This window comes from Cucumis melo, chromosome 3 (assembly GCF_025177605.1).
Source record: "Cucumis melo cultivar AY chromosome 3, USDA_Cmelo_AY_1.0, whole genome shotgun sequence".
NCBI classification, from domain to species: domain Eukaryota; kingdom Viridiplantae; phylum Streptophyta; class Magnoliopsida; order Cucurbitales; family Cucurbitaceae; genus Cucumis; species Cucumis melo.
Window position 1 is genome coordinate 30,203,567 of NC_066859.1, and position 22,648 is coordinate 30,226,214.

The 22,648-nt window shown below is 29.9% G+C and overlaps 2 protein-coding genes across 2 annotated transcripts; one reads left to right on the forward strand and one right to left on the reverse strand.

The window, feature by feature from the left end:
* Positions 1-1,928: 1,928 nt before the first annotated feature.
* LOC103504344 (homeotic protein knotted-1-like) lies at positions 1,929-5,985 on the reverse strand. The gene is made up of 5 exons (XM_051082436.1): positions 5,404-5,985; positions 5,178-5,300; positions 4,954-5,089; positions 2,552-2,826; positions 1,929-2,424 (listed from the first exon to the last, which is right to left on the reverse strand). The coding sequence occupies exons 1-5, from the start codon at positions 5,857-5,859 to the stop codon at positions 2,215-2,217; spliced, it is 1,200 nt and encodes a 399-aa protein (XP_050938393.1). The 5' UTR covers positions 5,860-5,985; the 3' UTR covers positions 1,929-2,214.
* A 10,046-nt stretch (positions 5,986-16,031) lies between these two features.
* Positions 16,032-17,455, forward strand: LOC103487803 (zinc finger CCCH domain-containing protein 20). The gene has a single exon (XM_008446283.3). The coding sequence runs from the start codon at positions 16,281-16,283 to the stop codon at positions 17,199-17,201; it is 921 nt and encodes a 306-aa protein (XP_008444505.2). The 5' UTR covers positions 16,032-16,280; the 3' UTR covers positions 17,202-17,455.
* Positions 17,456-22,648: the final 5,193 nt, after the last annotated feature.

The following is a 22,648-nucleotide window of genomic DNA, read 5'->3' on the forward strand; positions in this document are numbered from 1 at the left end:
AGAGTTAAGTAATTGTTAAAGTTTATCTAACCCTAATAACTTAGAAAATTTTGATTTTAAAAAGTTCCACACTCTCTCATATTTACTTTGTGTGTTGTGTACTTTCCAACTTTTTCCTATCAGTTGTTTTTTTTTCATTTCTTTTTCCCTCTTTTAATCACTCTCCCACTTCATCTTCTTCCTTCCGTTCATTGCATCCCTATGTTTCTTATGTTCTTTGAGAAAAACACTTTACACGTGAGAAGATAAAAGCTGGGAGTCCTTACAGTTGGGCATTGTTGTGTGTGACAGTGTCTTATACAACCATGACAATTGAAACTAAGGAATCTTGGTCTTTGGATTTAGTAAAATACATAAGTATTAAGATCATTCCTTTTCGTTTCTTGTTTTTGGATTTTAAAAATTAAGTATATTTTCTCTCTATTTCATGAAAAATGAGTAGGATAATTAAAAAAGTTTGTCAAATTTCGAAAAAAAAAACTTTCTTTTTTAGTTTTAAAATTTTGGTTTTAGATTTTAGTGAATCTTTGAAGAAAGATAATTTTATTCCGGTGATTCAAGAGCTAGAAATAACAAATAGTTGATTCGCCTATTTAAATAGACAAAATTTATTAGTTTTGGATTTTAATTGATGGTTGAAATTTGATATTTGTTCCATTTTTATGATATAGCTGAAGATGTTAGAGTTCAATTTAAGCCATTGATGTTAAAATAAATTTGATGTGTAACTAACCAACAACCAAATTTCATTAAAAAAAAAAAGAAAAAGAAAAAACATGGTGGTGGGTTGGTCTGAAGCACAAAATACCTAGATATGTCCAGCCCACAATTCATTTCAGGAGCCGGCCCAAAACGTCAGGCCCATTTTGTGGTTAATCTATGTTTTAGAATGACTTCATTTTGTGTGTAAGACCCACTCGACTAAAATTTTCTTAGTTTTGAAAAAAAATACATAAACAAGAAGGCTCAAGCACACAGCTCACAAAAAGCGAGAATCAATTGGGAAGCCAAAAGGAATCTAGGAAGAAGAGAGATTAACAAAACTAACCCCAAAGTGTATTCAAACTTCACCACCATACAAGCAAGCATGGCGGTGCACTGCCCCATTCGCTTTCCGCAGATACAGGCCAATATACGTAACCAGAGATAAAGAGGCAATCTCCTCAACCAAAGCAACAGAGCTATCAGATCCATAGATCACAACCCACATTATTAATTGCATTGATAAGCTCAAGGTAGATTATTGTTTCATAGTTTATAGCTTTCAGTGCACCTTTTTTGTTTATAACTTCAGATTTCAACTTAACTTTCATTATTTCATCAATTATATGTAATTTGGTTTGACAATCATTCATCATAGATGTGGTTTATTCTCCCCTTTCTAGTTATCATGATCCTTAATTTTGTTTGTCCTCCTCTTGCTTAATAAAAATAATAGTAAATAAGTTCAATTCTAATTTAACAAAAAGTATTGCACTGGTGATCAATTAGGGTTAAATTCTATTAAAGGTTTTCAATTTGTACATTCTGAGATCTATACGTTTTTAAACATTAATACTATAAGTTCCTTAACCTATCATATATATACACACACACATAATTTTATTCAAAAGTGAACATAATTAAATTTCTCGAATATGTTTGATTTAAAGAAGAAAAAAGGAGAATTTTTAACCTATATAAATGTAAAATTATTTACAGAAATTAAAAAAATATATATTGGTAGATTTCTATAAAGAGACATGTAGAAAATTTTGAAATAACTTGTAAATAATTTAGGCAATTTATTCTATATTTAAAAAGTTCTCAAAATATGAAATGAACTGAGAGAGAAGAAAAAAAAAAAAAGTTAAGAAAAACATTCAATCAAAAGTGTAATTAGAACTATAACGAAAACGAAATTCCTTCACACATAACAAGATGATGAATTAGACTAAAAGCGTGGATATTATTATTACTGAAATTTGCATTTAGGAACATTCATCAAATGAAAGGGCAGGAGATTATGACACTTTTAAACACACAATAAAAATTACAAATACCCTACCACATGAACTAACTATATATCACTCATCTTTTGTTTTTGGTTTTTTTGCAATTGGTTCCATTTTTAAGCACTAGAGGAATTTAATTTAGGGACTAAACAAATAGAAGGGATATATATGTTTTTAATTAGAAAGCAGATAGAATGATATTGTAGTTTAATTCCCACCCTCATGGACCCAAACGATAATGAGAATCAGCCATGAAATGGCCATGATCAAAGTAAAAAGCAGCAGCATTGGGATGGTAAAACCCCTCCATACCCATAAACTGCACATCCTCAGAAGGCTTCCAGTGCCTTTTCCTTTGGTTTATAAACCAATTATTTATCTGTTTCTGGTCAAGCCCAGTTGATTCCGCCAGCGCCAACTTTTCTGCTTCCTGCATAGCCGCGGTTACAAGTGTTAACAGTGTTTCTTCTTCTTTCGTTGAGGCATTTTCACAAACATCTTGTGTGCGTGTAATAATATTAATTAAGAAAGAAAAGAGTATATAATATATAGTTTACCGATGGGTATGGCCATTTGTTATGCAATTCCCACCAACGGAGGAGTTGTTGTCTTGCGTCTTTAGGGAGTTTTCCTTTCTTCTTTTTCTTGGAAAGTTCTTGCTTTAAACTGCTAAGATAACCACTGTATTTTTTAAGTAAGTGATTCTTAAGCTCTCTTTCTTCTGCTCGTGGGTCGATTTGATCTTCTTCTATCTCTCTTTCCTCTTCTCCGCCTAATTTCTCAGCTTCCTCCTCCGTTGACGATCCCATTCCTTCGCTCTTCCCTTCTCTTCCTGTTCCATTTTCAGCCGTATAATTCTCAAATATGACTCTTCTTACAATGTGAACCTCATTTTGTATTTAATAAATTTAACTAACACCTCTACATTTTTCTTAGCAACAATAATGTTGTTTTCACTTTTCCATTTTTGAAAATTCAAGTTTGCATGTCTTTTCAATTTCTCTTCAACAAAAGATAATTAAAAAAAACCACATTTGGTCTTCACTCTCAATTTTGTATTCAGTAAGTAAGCTTTTTGATGTATTTAGAATTTTTATTTTACTCAAACTTCAAATGGAAATATATGATAATTAACAAATACAAAAAACATGATTAGCTGAATGAAAACAATTAATTCAATAACAGCTTCTTAATTTTGGTCCATGCTTGTGAACAAAAAAAAGAAAAAGAACAATAAACAAAGTATACATATAGATATGGCCGGAAGTGTGTTTAGGGTTTAATTTTGCAAGTGTTTAATTTGACAACAAATTATTCTTTAAGAAAAATTAAAATGTTTGGTAATCGTTTAAATAAGCAAAACGTTTTCTCTCTACTTAATTCAAATGAAATCAAAAGAAGTTTGAATTATAAAATCAAAAAGAAAAAAAGGGGAAAATCTCTCGCTAAAGTTTTAAAACTAAGTTTTTTTAAGAAATATTAACCTAGTTGAGATATTTTGGTGCAACTCTAATCCCTCCGAGATATTAAGCTTCCTTTAAAAACAAAGGGATTCTACTTAAGAACAATTTCAAACTTGATTTTTATTTATTTTTCATGGTTATTTAATAGTTTTCGATAATGAAAAAAAAGTTCTAAAATGAATTGGTATTTTTCTCAAATTAACAAGTACGTAGACATTTTCAAATATATAAAATGAACTAAAATATAGTAGAATTTTAAATTCTATCAATATAGACGCAACAATAATAGTATAGTGTAGGAGTTTCTATCTATCTATATCGATTATTGATAAAAATCCAAAATTTAAAATATTTAGTAAATATTTTGAATCGTTTATAACAATTTTCATGACATAATAAAATATTTAACATTTGGATCAATTAGTTCAAGTTTCACTACCAGATCATCTTTCCCATTAAACTTTCTTTTTCTACCTGTACAATTTATATTGATCGCCAAGAAGGAAAAAGAAAATCATGTCTTCTTCTACTTTCAAAGGAATCATAGAGTCCATTCTCAAAAGTAAAACCAAATCTCAAGTTTGGTTTTTCATTTTTAACTTTTTTTTTTTCTAAAAAAACTACTTTTTAACCCCTTTTTTTTCATATTAGTTTCCTTGTTTTACTATATTTACTTTTTTTCAAAAGAGGTACTAAGAATTTGTAACCTAGTTCATATATTTGATTGCACCTGACCTAACAACTAGACTAAGAATATATTTTTTTTCACAAAGTAACAAAAAATTTAAGTTGTTATTGGTATGATCTTTCTGTTAAAAAATAACTTAAGGATAATCAAAATGAGAATGGTACTAAGACGAAAAGTAAAAGACATCAAGTTCCATAGTACAGACTGCCAAGCCCCTAATTCATTGTGATGTGAAGTCACTAAATTATTTTGCCGATTTGTTTTAAACCTTTTTAGATTTACATTATATCCCCAATTAAGAGTATGATTAGACATTATCTAAACACATCTAAAGAAATTAAAACCAGACGCTCCTAAACAATCGAAACAATAATACATTATTTTATCCCTAATTAAGAGAATTAGCCAGCACTAGATTTGAATCTTAATTAACAAAACCAATTTTCAGACCATTAAAACAATTCATTCTGGTGTGTTAAGAAATAATAAAGTGGAAGAAAAGAAAAAAAGCAGCAAAACCCAAAAAATAAAAATAAAACAGTACAAAAGGTTGAAATCATGATGAAATTAGGGTTTTCTTTTCCTTTTTTTGTTCCTTTTTTTTTTTATCCTTTGGCAATGGCTCTTTCTTTCCTTCAATCATAATTCATAAGGGGAAAAGTGCTTTCCACAACGAATTTAACCCCCCAAAATAAAACAAAATCATTCCAACGAACAAGATAAAAAATGAGTACTTGTAAAGAAAAATTAAAAAAAAAAAAAAAACATTTATATTAAAAAAGAAGAAGAAGAAGAAGAAGAAAAATACCCGATGGTAAGATTTGAAAGGAGCCATTGCAGAGAGTATTAAGCTGAGATTCAATTCTGTGCATAAAATCTACAGCTTCTTGAATTGGCCTTCTTAACTCCTCTCTATACTTCACCAACATCCCATAATAAGCTTCCTAAAACAAATATTATTTATAATAATCTTAATTTTCAAAATGATTAACAAACCATGTTGAGTGTTAGATTTACTCTAATTAAATTTACCATGAATTGATCAAGTTCAGGGTCAACTGATGAACCCTCAGCGGTCGCCATTGAAGACCGCTGCCGCTCGAATTCCTCCCGTACCGAAGTAAGTTTTGCAGCCACCTCCGGCGGAGCTCCGACCTATAAAATAAAAATAAATAATTAAATAACAACAATAACCAAGGGAAATTAATTATAAACATTTAGTGAATAAAGAAAAAAGGGAGGGAGGGAGGGAAATTACATTTTGGCAATCCAAGAAAGCTTGGAGGATGTTGGAGAAAAGAGAGTGAGAAAGAATTTTGGCTTTGATTGAATCAGAATTATGATTATTAATATTAATATTAATATGATTATTTTGGAACTCAGTCATTAAATGGTAATGAAAATCATGAAGTTGAATATGATGAGATTGTGAAGAAGAAGCAGTAGCAGTGGTAGTGGGAGGCTCCACTTTGACAGGAAGTTGTAGTTGATCGGAGGGTGGAAAATAATTATTGGAGTGACCGGCGGCCATGATCATGTGATGATGATGATGATTATGATTATTCCCATTTGAAGAAGAGGCCGATGAATATGATGATCTAATTACGAAATTGCCCACAGGAGATGAACAATTAGTGGCTAAAACAGGTACTGAATTGTACAAGAAATTTCCCCTACACCTATCACCATGAACCTTGTACTCATCATCTTCCATTATAAAATCAAATAAAAAAAAACATATAATAATTATATATAATTTCTTTATTCTATTTTTAAAAAAAAAAAAAAAAAAAAAAAAAAAAAAAGAACCCAGTACCCAAAAAATAAAAAAGGAAAAGGAATGATTAGAAAACCCTAAAGTGGGAGAATATAATTAAACAGTGAAGTTATGGAGAAAAGCTAGCAGTCAACTTCCATAGGACAGGGCCAAAAAGGTTGTGTTTATGAGCTGGGTTTTCTTCTTCTTTTTTTTTTTTTTTTTAATTTTAAAAAATGAAATTAAAAAATTGATCAATAAGGGTACACAACAAATAATGAACTGATTTAGGAAATTTTTAGTAAGGTGTGTTTTGGGTATAGAGAGTTGAGTTGAGGGTGCGCCATTAAAGTGGAACAAAAAAGGGTATCTATATAGCTTTCTTCTGGGAGACAACCACGCCCACAACGGCGGACACGGCGGCGGCCATTTCTCCGACCAATTTGGTGGGTTCTTTTAATTTTTTTTTTCTTTGTTCAATAATTAAATACTTGAAATATTTAATTAACAATAAATAATGTAATAAGTGTTAAGATGTTGAAAGATTTAGACATGTTGATTTTGGGCATATTTGTATATGGATGGATGAGTATGTGGATGCATGCAATTCTTTTGTTTATTAATATTATTTTATAAAAGAAGAAACTAAATTTTCGTAAATTTAATGGAAATCTTACCATTTTACTTCTAACTCTTGGGTCGTGTTGAAATTTGTTACGTTTTCTAATCTTTTATCTTAAGTATAATTTTTTTAATTTATTTCAATAGTAATAAAAAAGAATAATCTAACTTAATTTATCATACTTCTTTTAAAATTTTATATTAATTAATGGACATTAACAAACAAAATTAAAATTTCAAAAGTAAAAGATTATCTCACTAACTTAAACTAAATCGAAAACAAATTCAAACTATATATTTTAATTATGGTATGTAATTACACACATATACATTAAATATTACATCAGTAAGTAAATTATCTATGTAGTTTGAATCCCAAATTAAGAGTAGTTGATTTATATTTGTGGTGATAAACGTGGAGTTTGTTTGGGAGTGAAAATTATGAAAATATATAAAAGGTTGGAATACAATAATGAATAATGATGAAGGAAGGGAAAACAGATTAAAAGCAAAGACAAGTGTATAGGTCCCTAGGGGTACATAGATGTTGGGGTATGGTGCAAAACCACCACGAGGGCCAAATTAAAATTACAAATCCTATAAAATTAGGGGGCCCTACTCGTGGAACACTCTACCTGAAGGGTACGATTGCAAAGATCAAATTTCAATACATTTGATGGGGGCCTCCACCTATATTAGTACTACAAAAATTAACTTCGTACTATAAATTAATAATAATCCATACGTTGTAGGTAGAACCAAATATATATATATATATACATAGATATATTTATAGTAAAGTACTATGGGTGAAGATTAACAAAAGTTTGATTTAGAGGGAAAAAGATTATACTTATATAATTGAAAATATAACGTTAAAGGAAATCCCCATATACCTAAAGTTGGGTTCTTTAGGCAAATTGAATGGATAAGATTTGGGTGTTATATAATATATGGAGTTTATATTCATTATCTTTTTATCTTTTAGTTATATTCCTTCCAAAGTTGTCTATCTCTCAATTTGGGTATTGGTGAAAAGAAAAGGGTACAAAAATTTGAAGAGGAAACAGTGAAAAGAAAAGGGGTAAAGGGACAGACTAGTCCAAACTCAGGAAAGGAAAAGGCTGAATTTGTACAAACCAAGGCTGCACCTAATAATAATAATGGTACACACCAAACATAAGAAAGACAAAACACTCCCTCTCTCCCTCTCCAAATACCAAAAACTACGCACTCGTTAATCCCTCGACTCTCGACCAATTAAAGATAGAAATACCAAACTAAATGGTAGTTGATATGATATTTCTTTCTAAAAGTCGAAGTTTCCATCTTTCGGTCATGCAACTTTTGTACTATTAAAAAAGAAAAACTTAAATGCATTTATAACTGAATCTATCTTTGTGTATTACACCAAATTGTGCAATTATAGTCGATTTTTTATGTGATAAATGATGCATAAGATATATATGTGCATCTACGAATGCAGTGAAGTATATTACCCAAATTGATCACTAACTTTTCTTCTAGCTCTTTCTAATTATGCACGGGTTTTTTTACTTCTTTCAAATTGACATGAAGTATTACGATCAATTATTAGGTATACATGAGATTTGAATCTCTTCTTTCCTATGTATGTTGCTAAACTCTAAAGATAATAACAATTATGATTTTTGTATTCTACTTTAGTTCTTGGATTGTTTTTTAAAAAACATAAATATATATATAAGTTATTACTAATAGGGGTTGATAGACATTAATAGACTACTAGAATCTGTAATCGATAGATGTTAAACGTACACTAAATAGTTTATAGTTCTATGGATATGTGTATTGGTTTCATAATACTGCAACAAATGATCCATTTTGACGAATCTCACACCTAAATATTGAAAATGAAAGAGAGGCAGCAAAAAAAGAGGAAACAAATTAAATATCTGAACTTGATTTTTTACTAGGAAATTAAATTGGATTTATTGTATAATTTAATTAATAGAGAGTTGGTGTAGTGCAAAGCAATATCAAGAATATATAATAAAATTTTGGAGATCAATTATTCACTCTATTGATTTGTCTAATCACATAACTCTTTTTCAAGTATTCCATATCCTTCTTCCCCAAACTTCTCCATCTTCCTCCAATCAAATTCTACAACTTTTGTTAGAATCCTTTCCACTTTAATTTATTGACAAATTTCTTCTTCTTCTTTTTTATACATTTAATTTGGTTAATAATAATCATATTAATCAATCCTAAAATTTTCAAGACTTAAGTTTTAGCATTCAAAATTTCCTTAAATTTTGAAATTAGCTCCATAAACAAAAAGATGATCTAGATGTACTTTATTAATAACGAATAGTTTTTTTATAGATGGAGTATCGTTAACAAGTAATTAGGTCATATTGATTTTTCTTAAAGTGCATGATATCGACTTAAATATGGTAAAATTTTGATTAATAGATTCTATATAATTAATTTAAAGTTTATGAAATTTGTGCTCCAATGGCATATATGTTTACATATCTCAAGATAAATTGATTTCTATTGTTCAATCGAAGTTGAAACATTTTAATACCCTTCAAATATAATATGACCAAATTATAAGAAAAGTTCATTTTCTAAATTAAAATGACAATTTTATCCATAGATATATCTTAATCTTAATCTCTTTTTAGTGTTTTTGAAAAATAAGTCTATAAATATAAGTTTCTTGTTTTTTTTTTTATCTACTTTATATGCATATTTAACCAAATTTTAAAAATATAAAATGTAATTAGTTTATAAGTCAATCTTTTATTTAAGATAGATTAAAATGACTTAAAAGTTAAATAAATATAAAATTAACAACTAAATCTATATTTACTCAATCATACAAATAATTTAACTATTCTTCCAATTCATCATGTTTAAAAGCCACATAATAATTAACAATATACTTAATACCTTTTGGAAACTTAATTTTCTTAGTTGAAGTAATTTACCATTTGTGATGATGGAGAATTAAATTAAACAGTCTGAAAGCTACATTTAAATTAACATGCAAAACTATATGGATATGTATGTGTATAAAAGACATTGCGTTACATAAATTACATATATATGTATGTGTATATGAGTATTAATTATATGTATGTGTATAGTTCGAGAGAACACAAATTAGAGAATAGTGCTTGCGAAATTATTGGTGGTGAGTGTGTCTGAGATGCAATCAAATCATGATGCAGCTTTTTATGGGCATTGATATGCATTGGATGAACATGAATTTGTTGGTGTCATGTCAAACCCAAAGACCAAACCCAACCAACTTGCTAAATAAAGATAAAATTCGAGGGTGAAAATGGAAAACAAATATATATATATATATATTGTATCACTGTTTTTGATATTTTTGGCAAACCCTAATTAATTATAAGCACATTATTCCTAAACTTTAATTTAATTTGTTATTATAATGTTAGACATTTGACAATATTATTACAATATCATGTAACACATATCTCCACCTTTCTTCTCCCTCCATTTTGTATTTAATTTCTCAACTCCTTTTTTTAAAAAAAAAAAATCAATTTTTTTTGCTTTATTTGGTGAGATTTAGAATCCTCTGTCCCTTTCTATATTTATGTTCCATTCCTTTTCAATCAGGTTAGTGCATCCTTTTCAACCCATTTTTATTTTCATTTAAATAATTTAAAGATTGAATCAAATAAATGATATCTGAATTTAATTCTTTTTTTAAAAAAAAAAAAAGTTATTTCTTCTTTCTTTTTTGTCAAAGTTTCTATTTGTATTTGTAATTAATTAGTATTTAGTTATCTATAAGCAATTAGTTTAATTGACTTATTAAATTTATTAAATTGATGTAGACTCGTAGCTCTCCCAATGGCAATTGGAGTGATAAATATTTGATCATGTTAGATTTGATATCTATTCTAAGAAACATTGTTCGGGAAAATATTAAGAGATGTGACACTAGGGAATCACATCATGTAATAAGTAAACATACATATAAATCATTTTCTGTCCAACTCTACTTCACATTGGCTAGCCTTGCTGTTTTCTTGTGTATTTACTTGTATTGAACAAAGAGGAAGATGGAAGGTTTAATCACTTTGAATTGGAACCAAACACATCGTACCATCCCCACTTGGCATACACTGTCTGGATTTGATTTGTTTTCTCATGTTAATTACTTTGTCTCTTTTTATAAATTCTCAGGGTATTGGGGTACTAAGTCTCCTGTTGTTTATAGCTAATGATTATTATTTGTCTTTTGAGTCTAAATAGTAATAGAATAATACCTAGTTTGAGGAGTTTTTTCTTTATTATTTCAAAAATTTTCCAAGAAATCTTTTCACTGGTTGGTTATGAATATGATAATGTGTTCTCATATCCTGTGTTTAATTGATAGCTATGGTTTTTAAGATTTTTTTGAATGATCGGAAGAGATTAACCTAACCGGTGGGAAAAAGAATATTTTGATAGTTAACTTAGGGTTCGTTTGGATTGACTTAAGAAAATATATTTTTCAAGAAACTCATTTTTGTGAAAATTTGTTTAAAATACACTTAAAATCCTATTTTAAGTGACTTTCAAACCGTTTATTTTCTTTTTTCAAAATAACTTATTTTTTGAATTAAACATTTAAAAATGTAATTAAACAAATAAAATTATTATTAGTAAAAAATCGGTTTTAAATTATCAAAATCATACCCAAGAGTTATTTTTAAAAAAAGAAAAGCAAAAATGATTTTAATTTATTTTAAAAGTTACACTTAAACCTACATTTAGTTGTTTTAACATATATATGGCTTATTAGTTAAAAACATATTAGATATCTTTTTGGGCGGATTCAAACCACACATCGTAATTATTAACATACGCATATATTAGTTGAGTTATGTTTGATTTTTCAAACTAACTGAACTATAATTTTGAAATTAGAATACAAGACAAATAAAACTCCACTAAACTCACTCAAATATAAATTAATATGAATTTCAAAAACAACATATATACTCAAATGTAGTGGCGAATCTAAAAATTTTATCAACGAAGTTTTGTAGTTTAATAAAAATAATTTGAAAAAAATTTAAAGAGTGGGGTTTAAGCATAGGTCTCGAGAAGGCTAAAAGACATTATTACCATTAAAAGCTAACTTCTATTACATATTGACATTATTCCATTATATGTATATATTATATAATTAGCATAAAATTGAGAAAGGTTGTCTATACTAAATCTTTCGATGCCAGAATAAAACAAACGAATCATGTTCTGAAGTTGCAAATTAAAATTATGTGAAACAAGTATAAGCTTTGCATTTCGTCAAATCGACCGCTTAACTTAAATACATAGTTTTTACATACACTTTAATACAATAAATTTAGAATTTATGTTTAGTAGTTTATAATTCAATATTAAAGAAGATGTAAAATTGACTAGACGTCGTAAATTTTTTTAGTTAAGGACGACATCGTTAATGCCCTATTGGAACACTACTACTCGATTATCTCAATTTCCACCTCCGCAGACAGCGGAGTTTGAGTTTCTCTGTTTGTGTAGAGAGAGAGCAGTAAGCATGGCAGTAAGAACCGTAGAGAAATTCCATATTGTATTTTCTTTTCTTTCATCTGCATATTTACAATTATAACAATTTTTCATAATATATCAACGATAGACATGAAATATAACTATAAGACGAGAAATTAAATTTATCACTCTCTCATTTCTAAGATAAAAAGTCATATCAAATTATTTAAAAGATAAGCTCGCGTGAATTTAGATCGCTAGCTTACAAATTTTATTTACAAAGGTTTTGTTAAGTTAAGAGGACTAAACTCTATTAACAGCTATTGATTCAGAAAAGAAAAAGAAATTAGTAGATATTTAATCTTAACACAAATTGACTAAAGGACTAGACATTATAGGATAAGTTTTGCAATGAAGAAGATAACTTCAAATCCACAGTAGAAGAGATAGAGATTAAAGTTTTGAATTACATTTATTACCAATTCTAACTTATCTTAATTCCATATCTTTTTAAACATATTGATCTACTATTAGTATTACTTGGCTATGAACAAATCGTAAAAATCACTATTAAAGTTGGATAGTTATTGCAATTATACTAATTACCCTTTTATAATCGATAAAATTTATACAATTATATAAATTTAAATGTTCAAACTTTAGGACTAACAGATAAAAAGTTCTAAAACTATCAAATATTTAGATACAAAATTGATAATGGGCCTATAAAATATAGTTATATTGGTTTGGGCCGTTGGGCTACTGAACTTTCTTGTAGTTCATATCTGAGGAAACTGGACTGGAAATCGTAAGATTCGGCCCACGAAGGTAACTTAATCATCTTGATTTAGGTATCACTTTATTAATTTTGAGAAAGATTAAGCTGTCATTTCTATGAATATGTGGATAATTACTTTTTTACACCAATTGTTTGATATTATCGATTAAATGTTAATATAAGCATTACTCAATGGCTAAGACCTATTAGTCATTAGATGAAACTTACAACATATGTTATATTGATCTAAATATTGGTATTTTTAGTCCACCTAACTCCAAGGTTGGTGGTATTGTTATCTATTTTGTTTTTGTATTTTTTTTCTTTGAAGCTTTGTTTGTCTTAAAGTTTTTTTTCCTGGAGAAAAATTATTTCTGAATAGTGAGGTGATCAATGTAAAGGATAAAAATGAAAACAATGGGATGTCCATGTCAAAAATCCAACCACTAGTATGATGTCCCTTTCATCTTTAATCATTGTCGCATTCAAAACAATTACAAATAATTAAGGAGAAAAAAACATTTGGGTTACATATGATTACCACTTTTTTTTTTTTTTTAATTCATCTATTAATTCTATTATATTTTATCATTTAGTTTCCACTTGCATTTTTTAAATATTGTTAATTTTAAAATCAAACTATAAATTAAAGTGTTGAAAAAGAGGGGGAAAAAAGGTATAAATTTAAAAGGTGAAATAAATGTGAATAATTAACAAAGGTAAATCTTTGTAAATATGGAATAAACGTAAATAGATTTAATTATTAAAAAAATTAAAAAAAAAACTAAATGGTTAACAAATTGAAGCTAAATTAATTGAAGATGAAAACTATAGTCTATATTCATGAAAATTGATCCTAGTGATGGTATATTTCCCTTCCTTCTTTCACTTTTTACTTTTAACCAAACCATAATAAAATAAGAGATAAAATCCTCAACTTTAAAATGGTGTGATATGGACACTTTAATTACAAACCACTACTTGAATGGATAACTTTCAAACTATTTAATAAATGAATATATATATATATATATATATATATATATATATATATATATATATATATATATATATGTCACCAAATAGACTTGAAAGAATATTAAAAGATTAGGTAAAATAAATTTGACTGCCAAAATAAGTCTTCTAAATAAAGCATTCCTACACTTTAAACACAAAGAATAAGACATAATTTTTCAACTTGAAAGTTACTTTGAACTTATCAACTAACCAAAAAATAGAAAAACAAATAAGAAAAGAAAAATCAATTAATATTATTTACTTTTATATATATATAATCTTTCGTGGCCAAATATCCACTCAAAATCAGCCACGTGGAATCCCCTTGTGGATAATCCTCTGGGCATTTACACGCAAGTCTGTCCTTCCGGATAAAGATCGAACCTCCAAATTGTTATTTCCTTTTTTTGAGAAAAAAAAAATCTTTCTAATATCAAATTGTATTTTTTAAAAAATAAAAATGAAAAGGGGTATGGTCAATGGTCATGATCATGAGAATCTCGAGGATTAATAAAGCTGGAGAAAGATCAAGTGTGCCACGTGGATAGTTGTTGATTTGAGGCGCCAAGAATCATGTGGGACCGAAACCATCACCGCCAAGTTATCATCTTCCACGTGGACAAATATCTATGTTCAGTTCACCTAGTCCGGCCACGTGGATGAGAGAAGCAACCCTCTTTTTTTTTTCCTTTACTTTTTATGGAAACTCTAAATCCATTTAAAAACTAAATTATTCCCCATAGGACTCTCCATGTGTCCCTCCACCATGTGACCTTCTTTGTATTTGTCCACGTCCTACACAACCTTTTGTCCTATGAAATCCACTCTCATAAAATAATAATGCCCAACTTGCCTAAGTTTTGTTGATTTAACGACCACGTGTCCACGCCGATGCGAGTTTAGTTCAATTGTAATCAATACAATCTTTTATTTTAGAGATAAAATGTTTAGAATTTTTTATCCTGTCATTATTAATTCAATTGATATAAATACGAATTAATGACAAAAAAAAAAAATTGTACCTTGAACCACCTACTTCTACGTACTATTGTATTGAGAGAAAAAAAAAAGAAGAAGAAGAAGAGAGAAACTGACTCTAGTGATATTTGAGATCGTGACATGAATTTTTACTGTGTGTTTGAATTGACAAATGGTAAGTATGCATTTTTGATGTTGGACATACTTTTAATTCAAATATGACTCGATAAAACAAGTCATATATTATTCTGTGAAAAGTACTCAAATTCAAAAATGATTTGACAATAGAAATTTATGCTTCAATGGTTTGTAATATGGAATTTTTTTATTTGGTTAATATATAAAATGAAAAATCAAACTTTTTATCCTCGTGATCAAGAGTTGCATATTTGTCTGGTTTTGTTTGATTTACTATATTTAGTAAGTTGTATATTACCTTTATTTAATCTTTTAGATAAAATTATTCAACTACGTGTTTAATTTATTGAAGATTTTTTAAATACAAAAATTGTAAGGACGAGGGATCAAATTGAATCCCCACTTTTAAAATGGAATATTGGTTGATTATCGCTTATGATTGGTTTTTTTATTGCAATGTTTGTATATATATATTTTTATCGTTAAATTGAGAAGGTTTGGCTTCCAGTATAACTCCAAAACAGCAGAATTTTGATGGTTTATGGCATGTTGTATTGAGTTGAAATTTAGTTTATTAATAACACAATCAGTTCAATCGTATTGGGTTTTTGTCAACTACGATTTTTCTATATATAAAGAATTTCTATTTCAATATACCATTTTAGTTTAATTTAGGTTTTGTAGTTTGCACAAGAAAATAAAAACACTTCTCCTGTCCTTCATTTTCTAAAATAAAAAATTGACAATTATTTTAAAACTCAACCCAATTTCCTAAAATTAGAAAATAGTAGTACATGTTTTATTTAACTTTTAAAAAAATGTTTTTCAACTAACCCATTTTTATTGAGATTGTTTAAAATACATTTAGAAGTAAAATACATATAAATTTAAAATTTGAAGGCAAAAACTTATAATTTGACCGAAACTCAGAGGTTTAAAAAAGAAAACACATAATTTATATATTCTTAAAGCAAAAAACTCACAATTTAATAAGAAAAAGTACAAATAATTATATATATATATATATATATATATATATATATATATATATATTATATCTTAAACTTGAAGCCAAGAGAGTAGGGGAGGAGAAAAGAAAAAAGAAGGTGCAGGAAATTAGCATGGAGACGAGAACAGAGAAGCATATCCCAGGGATTGGGTAGATATTTAACTGGAGAGAATAGAGAGGAAGTTGAGTAACCGACCGCGGTTGAAAACCAAAAATCCCTCCACCCTCTCTTCCGGCTTCCGTCTCAAAAACTGGCACTTCCCATCCCATCTTCAAAAACCCTTCCACTCCATTTCTCTCTCACAACTCACCATGATCGCCGAATCAATGCTCCTCAATCCCACGGCTCACATTTCAACCTGGGACTCCCTCGACGATCCCTCCGCCGCAATCTCTTCCTATTTCTCCGCCGGCCACGTGTCCCCCCTCGATTCCCCAACGGCGGCGCTCATGGATTTCGATTCCTCCTTATGGGAAGATCCTGACTTGCCGGCGCCTGTGGACGGCTTCTCGTGTGACCAGTTCCGGATGTATGAGTTCAAAGTCCGCTCGTGCGCTCGTGGCAGGTCGCACGATTGGACCAAATGTCCGTACGCTCACACCGGCGAGAAGGCTCGCCGCCGAGATCCCAGGAAGTTCAACTATTCAGGCGCCGAGTGCCCGGATTTACGCCATGGGTGTTGTAAAAAGGGAGATGCCTGCGAGTACGCTCATGGAACTTTCGAAATTTGGCTCCACCCAGACCGATACCGGACACAACCTTGCCGTGACGGAACTGGCTGTCGACGGCGGGTCTGTTTCTTCGCCCACACGTCGGAGCAACTCCGGATTCCGGGGAAACAAAGTGTCAGGTCTCCACGGGCGAGAGAAATCGCTGTCCCTGCTGTGTCATCGCCGACGTCGATCCTGTTATCGCCGTCTTCGGACTCGCCGCCTCTGTCTCCAATCAGCCCTGTAATCAGTGGCGGCGAATCATCCAGCCGATTAGTTGCATTGATGCACAGCCTCCGCCTGGATGAATTAAAAACAAATCCTGGAGTCTCCAGCTTCAGTCCAAATCTCCGTCGGAACTCCGGTGCATTTGATCTGTGGGATAGAGAAAATGAAGAAGAACCAGCAATGGAAAGAGTGGAATCAGGAAGAAATCTAAGAGCCCAAATGTACGCGAAATTAATGAGAGAGAATTCAGTGGACCGAGTCCGGCCACTGATATCAGCCGGATCTCAGAACTAATTCGAGGAAGAAGAAGAAGAAGAAGCCATGGATTCGAATTTTTACTTTAATTGAGTTTCTGTGAATCAAATCCTTTTCCTCCCATTTCTTTTTTTCTTCTTCTTTTTTTTCGTATTTCGTATTTTTAGTTTCTACTAATTTCTGTAAATGGGTTTAATGTTAATTTGTGGAGGTGAGTGAGTTACAATTTCCCCCCCATTTGTACAGAAACTGAATGGGAATTTAATAAAATTTCTTTCTCGACTATAATATAATATGAAGATCGAACAATGTCCAAAGGGGTAAGTTTAACGTAAAATGTATTAGAGAAGAAGGATAAGTTTCGAAGTTGAAATAGTGAAGATGAAGGAATTTGTACAAAATCCAAAACTTGCTTTTCAATCCTGCTGCTGCTGCGGTGGCGGCTCACTCAATCAATATCCTTGTTTCTACCTACTTTAAATATGCTTCATTCTGTCTTCTTTAGACCTAGCTAATCCACTTTGTAACTGCTTCCTAAATGTGTCGTTCACTCTTGTGCGAGCTCTTTTTTGGTTATTTTTCTTCTCAGTCAAAGAGTTTGTAATTTTGGTTAATAATTTTGTAATTTTGAATGCACAAATCTCTGGGTTTGAGAAACTAAATTTATTGATTGATTGATTGAATGGGAAGTTTGATTATGATTTAATGTACATGCTTGTGTTTAATAAATTTGGAAAAGTTAAAAAAATTGAAATAAATCCAAATGGCTTCCACAAATAATGACATAAGATATTTCCTGTCGGCTCCGACTTTGATGGATCTTCCGTACAATTGGAATGGATAAGAATGGATGGTTGATTCATCTTGTGATCAACAGTGTCTACGTAATTTGGTTGGGTTAGATTTTGTACTTTTGCACGATCAAATTGAATATTTGAGTTGGTCGGGATGACAACGTGAAAGATTCGAATAAATTTTTTTGAATTTAGTCGTCGGTTTAGTATTCTATTTTTTTATTCAACACTTAAATTTATCTTAAACATATGTTTAATAGTTAAACTCCGAAAAAACTCAAATGTTAAGTACTATAAATTATTCCTCGTATCTATAATGAAATCTAATCACGGTCAATATTCCTAGAATAAATAAAAACATCGAAATTTTATGGCTTCAACCTTTTATCATATGAATTGAATAATTCGGATTATTTGAGTTATCAAATCACTTGATAATTCTTAATAATTAAAGATATTTATTTTCTTCACAAAATTAGATCAGGCAAGTACCATTTTTAACATTACACGAGAATATAAAAGAGATAAAATAAAAAAAGTTATCATAAGACAAACAAAATTTTAAATTTCAAATCGTGTACAAATGAATATTTTATTCAAGGAAATATATAGGAATAATTTAATAAATAAATTTTCTCCAACCGGAAAAGTTGTGTAATTTTTCATTGAATTCAAATATTAAAATTAATTACAACAAAAAATATAGTAAAAAATTGAACTATTAAATTAAAAAATGTAATGGTATTTATTTAAGTTAATTGAGTTTAAATCAACCGTAATTGACCTGATATTTCTTGTTAGGTTAAAAAGAGTTGAACTTCTATTTATAACATTACGAATTTTCAGTGATGGAGAATAGAAAAAGGAGCGAAAAGATTCAACCTCAATGTTAGAATGCACATTTTACATCAATTGACGAAGTAGACTCGCATTTACTTATGGTTATCCTTTGTTGAATTTACATAATTGAGTAATATATAGTTTGTTGAACTATTATACTTTACACATAATTTATCTACCGAATGAAAACATCAAACCTACGATTATTCTTGAATTTATATGTAATTTGCAAACTAAAATGCTCCTAAATCCTATCGTGGGCCATTTTGAATTAAGCTTTTTTCTTCTTTAATTTGTTTGCATTTTTTTCCTAAACAATAATTTGGATGCAAAATGCATTCCTTCGACTTTAAACAGACCAGATTATTACATGATGAAAATGCAAAAATTTAATAATTACTAAACCTTATTCAATCTGTAAATTTTAATAATTAAAGATTTAGTTGAAGAACTTAAAATTTGAAGCAATATTAATACCCATACTTATCCACTAAGAACTTATTAGGTGGAAGAGGTGATTAAAAGTGTACTATATAAGCTTGTCATTTAAAGTCCCTCTAGGCCATCCCCCTTCATTTCAATTTCAAAAAAGGAAAAGGGAAAAAAGAAAAATCCTTCCAACTTTAGCCAAAATATTTTAGAAAATATGGAAAGATTCTTGAAGAGTTATCCCATTATGGGAGGTGGTGAGTCCAATATGGGAAAAGCATAGCATGTGAAATGTTCTGAAAAAAAACCAAATGAGTATGGTTTTGTTATCATTTCCTTATAAAGCAATATGCAGATGATTTAGCAAATATTCTTGTGATATAAGAGATCAGATCAGATCATCACATCACCACATCAAAATTAAATAACCCCATTTCCATAATTTGAACAGAAAACATTGAATTTGAGCCATTTCCTCAAGGAATATATATCATTATAGAGTGGACCCATTGTTATCTGCTATATTTATTTCACATAATCATTCATATACTTAATTGTAACTTGTAAGAAAAACTTCCAACTTTCCTTACTTTGTTTTTCTTGCCTAATGCTTCTGACACAAGGTAGAGGAGTCAAAAACTATGGTCCATCTGAAGTATTAAGTTAACATAATTCACGTAGTTATAAAGTTTACTGATAACATGTCATACCAAACTATTTCTGTACAGCTTAATATTTGCCAGTTTCAAGTTTAAATGGTGATATTCACAAATATATTTGTGTATTTTGTAGTTATTGAGCGTATAGAACAAAATAGTTATTTTGACAGATTGAATACAACAAAAGGTCACAAGCCAAAGGAGAACATCGTTGAGAAGCTATAAGGCAACATCTTGAAGCTACTACTGTCAACCCCCATCATAATGAACGACGACTACGCTACGTACTTGATGCATTAGTATTGCTCGACAAATCTTAGATTTCATCTATACCATCAAAACGCTGTACACTCATTCACATAATATAAAGTTATTCAAGACAACTATCACAAATATGGTTGTTTCATAATAACTATTCTAAAGCAACCCTCCAAATAACTCACAACCACACCCACGAATATATACAAATTTGAGATACTCTTACGCTTTTGCATACAAACGTACAAAATTGTCAACCACATATATAACGTTTTTCTTTCGTAATTTCTCCTCAAATAATATCTTTTTGTAGGGGTGGAAAACAGAAAAAGCCTCTTCTATATTAATTAACAAACAATAAACAAGCTTATAAGGAGAGAAACATACAAAGTCAATTAGCTAGATTCTATTTAGCTCTCACAATCCTCAGCCAAAATCAGAAGGGGAAATTATTGCAGTTGAGTGAGCTAGTTTTAGAGTTTAAAGCATTTAGCTACAGAACTCTTCCTCCCATTTATCCTTGGAAAGCAAAGGGGGCAATGGGAAGAGCTCCATGTTGTGAGAAAGGCAAAGTGAAGAAAGGGCCTTGGTCTCCTGATGAGGATGCCATTCTCAAAAGTTATGTAGAAACTCATGGCATTGCTGGTACCTGGATTGCTCTGCCCACTAAAGCTGGTTTAATCTCTTGCTTTTCTCTTCACTTTTATAAGAACTAACACCAAATTTTTAGTTTGGTTTTCTCTGTCGTTTCTTTGTTTCTGTAATGCAATGTTTTGAAAGAAATAAGAAACAAAAAAACTGCAGGGTTGAAGAGATGTGGGAAAAGTTGTAGGTTAAGATGGCTAAACTATCTCAGACCCAATATCAAGCATGGAGAATTTACAGAAGAGGAAGACAATGTCATTTTTAATCTCTATAATCAATATGGAAGCAGGCAAGTTCGGTCTTTTTTTTTCCAAGCCAGGATAAATCTTAAACAAGGATTCAGATTTGAAGTTTTACAAAGCTTACACAAAAAAGAAATTTGAATCTTGGATTATTTATTAGTTTCAATAAGATAGTCATGAGTATCTCTGTATGATTCTGCTTTCTTACCATTTGTTTTCGCCATGGTGTTTATCTTTCTATGGTAACATTACCAAAATTTAAGTTTTTAAAAGTTAAAAGGTCCCTTTTTTGTTGTTAGTTTTTGAAAATTAAGATTATAAATATTACTTTTGGTAAATTCCTTGGTTCTATTCCCCTAGGAATGTTTTTAAAAATCAAAACAAGTTTTAAAAACTAAAAGGGATAGGTTTTGTGGTTTTTGTTTTTGAAATTTGGGTAAGAGTTATGAATCTTTGTTCAGAAAAAGTGAAAATTACAATAATAAAGAAGTTCGAGAGGGAAGAAACATACATTTTAAAAAAAGAGTAACCTAAGAAGAAAATTGTTATGAAATGAAACCTAAGACCCAATTTGGTATTTGTAATTTACGTCTGTTTTCTCCTAAACTTCCTACTATGTATGTTTTCACATCTCTGTGAATAAATATTTGAATTTAAACAATAAAAATAAAGAAATTTACAAGTATCAATGATGTTTATAAGCTTAGTTTTCAAATAAATGGAAAGATAATCTTGAGATTATAATCTGTTAATTGTTGTGTTGTTGGCCAGATGGTCTACCATAGCCTCTCAACTCCCTGGTAGAACAGACAATGATGTAAAAAACCATTGGAACACTAAACTGAAGAAGAAGAAGAAGCTGTTCCTTGCAGCCAAAACCAAGAGTCATCTTCACTCGCAATCCCCACTCCTACATGCTCCACAAACAGAGTTCACTGAAATCATTAACCACACACCAATCTCATGCATTGCTGCTTTACACAACTCAGTCGATCAGTTCCAGATTCCCACCGTTTCCGAACCCGATCCGGGTAGTGACAGTAGAGATCATTGGGGTTCAACGGAACCATGGGGCTGTGATTTCCCAGCAGACATCATCTGCAGCATGTTGTTTTAAGGAGAGAAAAATGGTGAATTGGAAAGATGGTTGTTTACTAGGCTATTGATAATATATGAACACCATGCTACTACGTAATAACCGAAGTTTGAACCAAATACTCGTAGTTCTGTTCCATTTACATATATCAAAAATTTAAATTTCAGTTTAATTCAATTTAGTTGTTAAATCGCAAGCATTCCTATTTTTAAACACCTCGAAAAAGGATCCAAGCAAACAAACACCTTAAACAACATTCTAGTAGCGAAATGAATCCTACCGATCGATCTTCAATTTCGTTTCAAAAAATATTTTAGATTGATTTTCGATACGTTTATAAATTAATATTTGACATTTAAACACAATTAAAATGTTAGGGAGAAAATTAATTAGCATTTGAAATTTATAACTCAGAATTTTGAAGAGTAAAGAGTTGGTATTTTGTTATTTTTATATTTTAAAAATACCTACATTGATATAATACCGTTTGTCACAAATTAATGGTTCTAAAAAAATGAAAAGA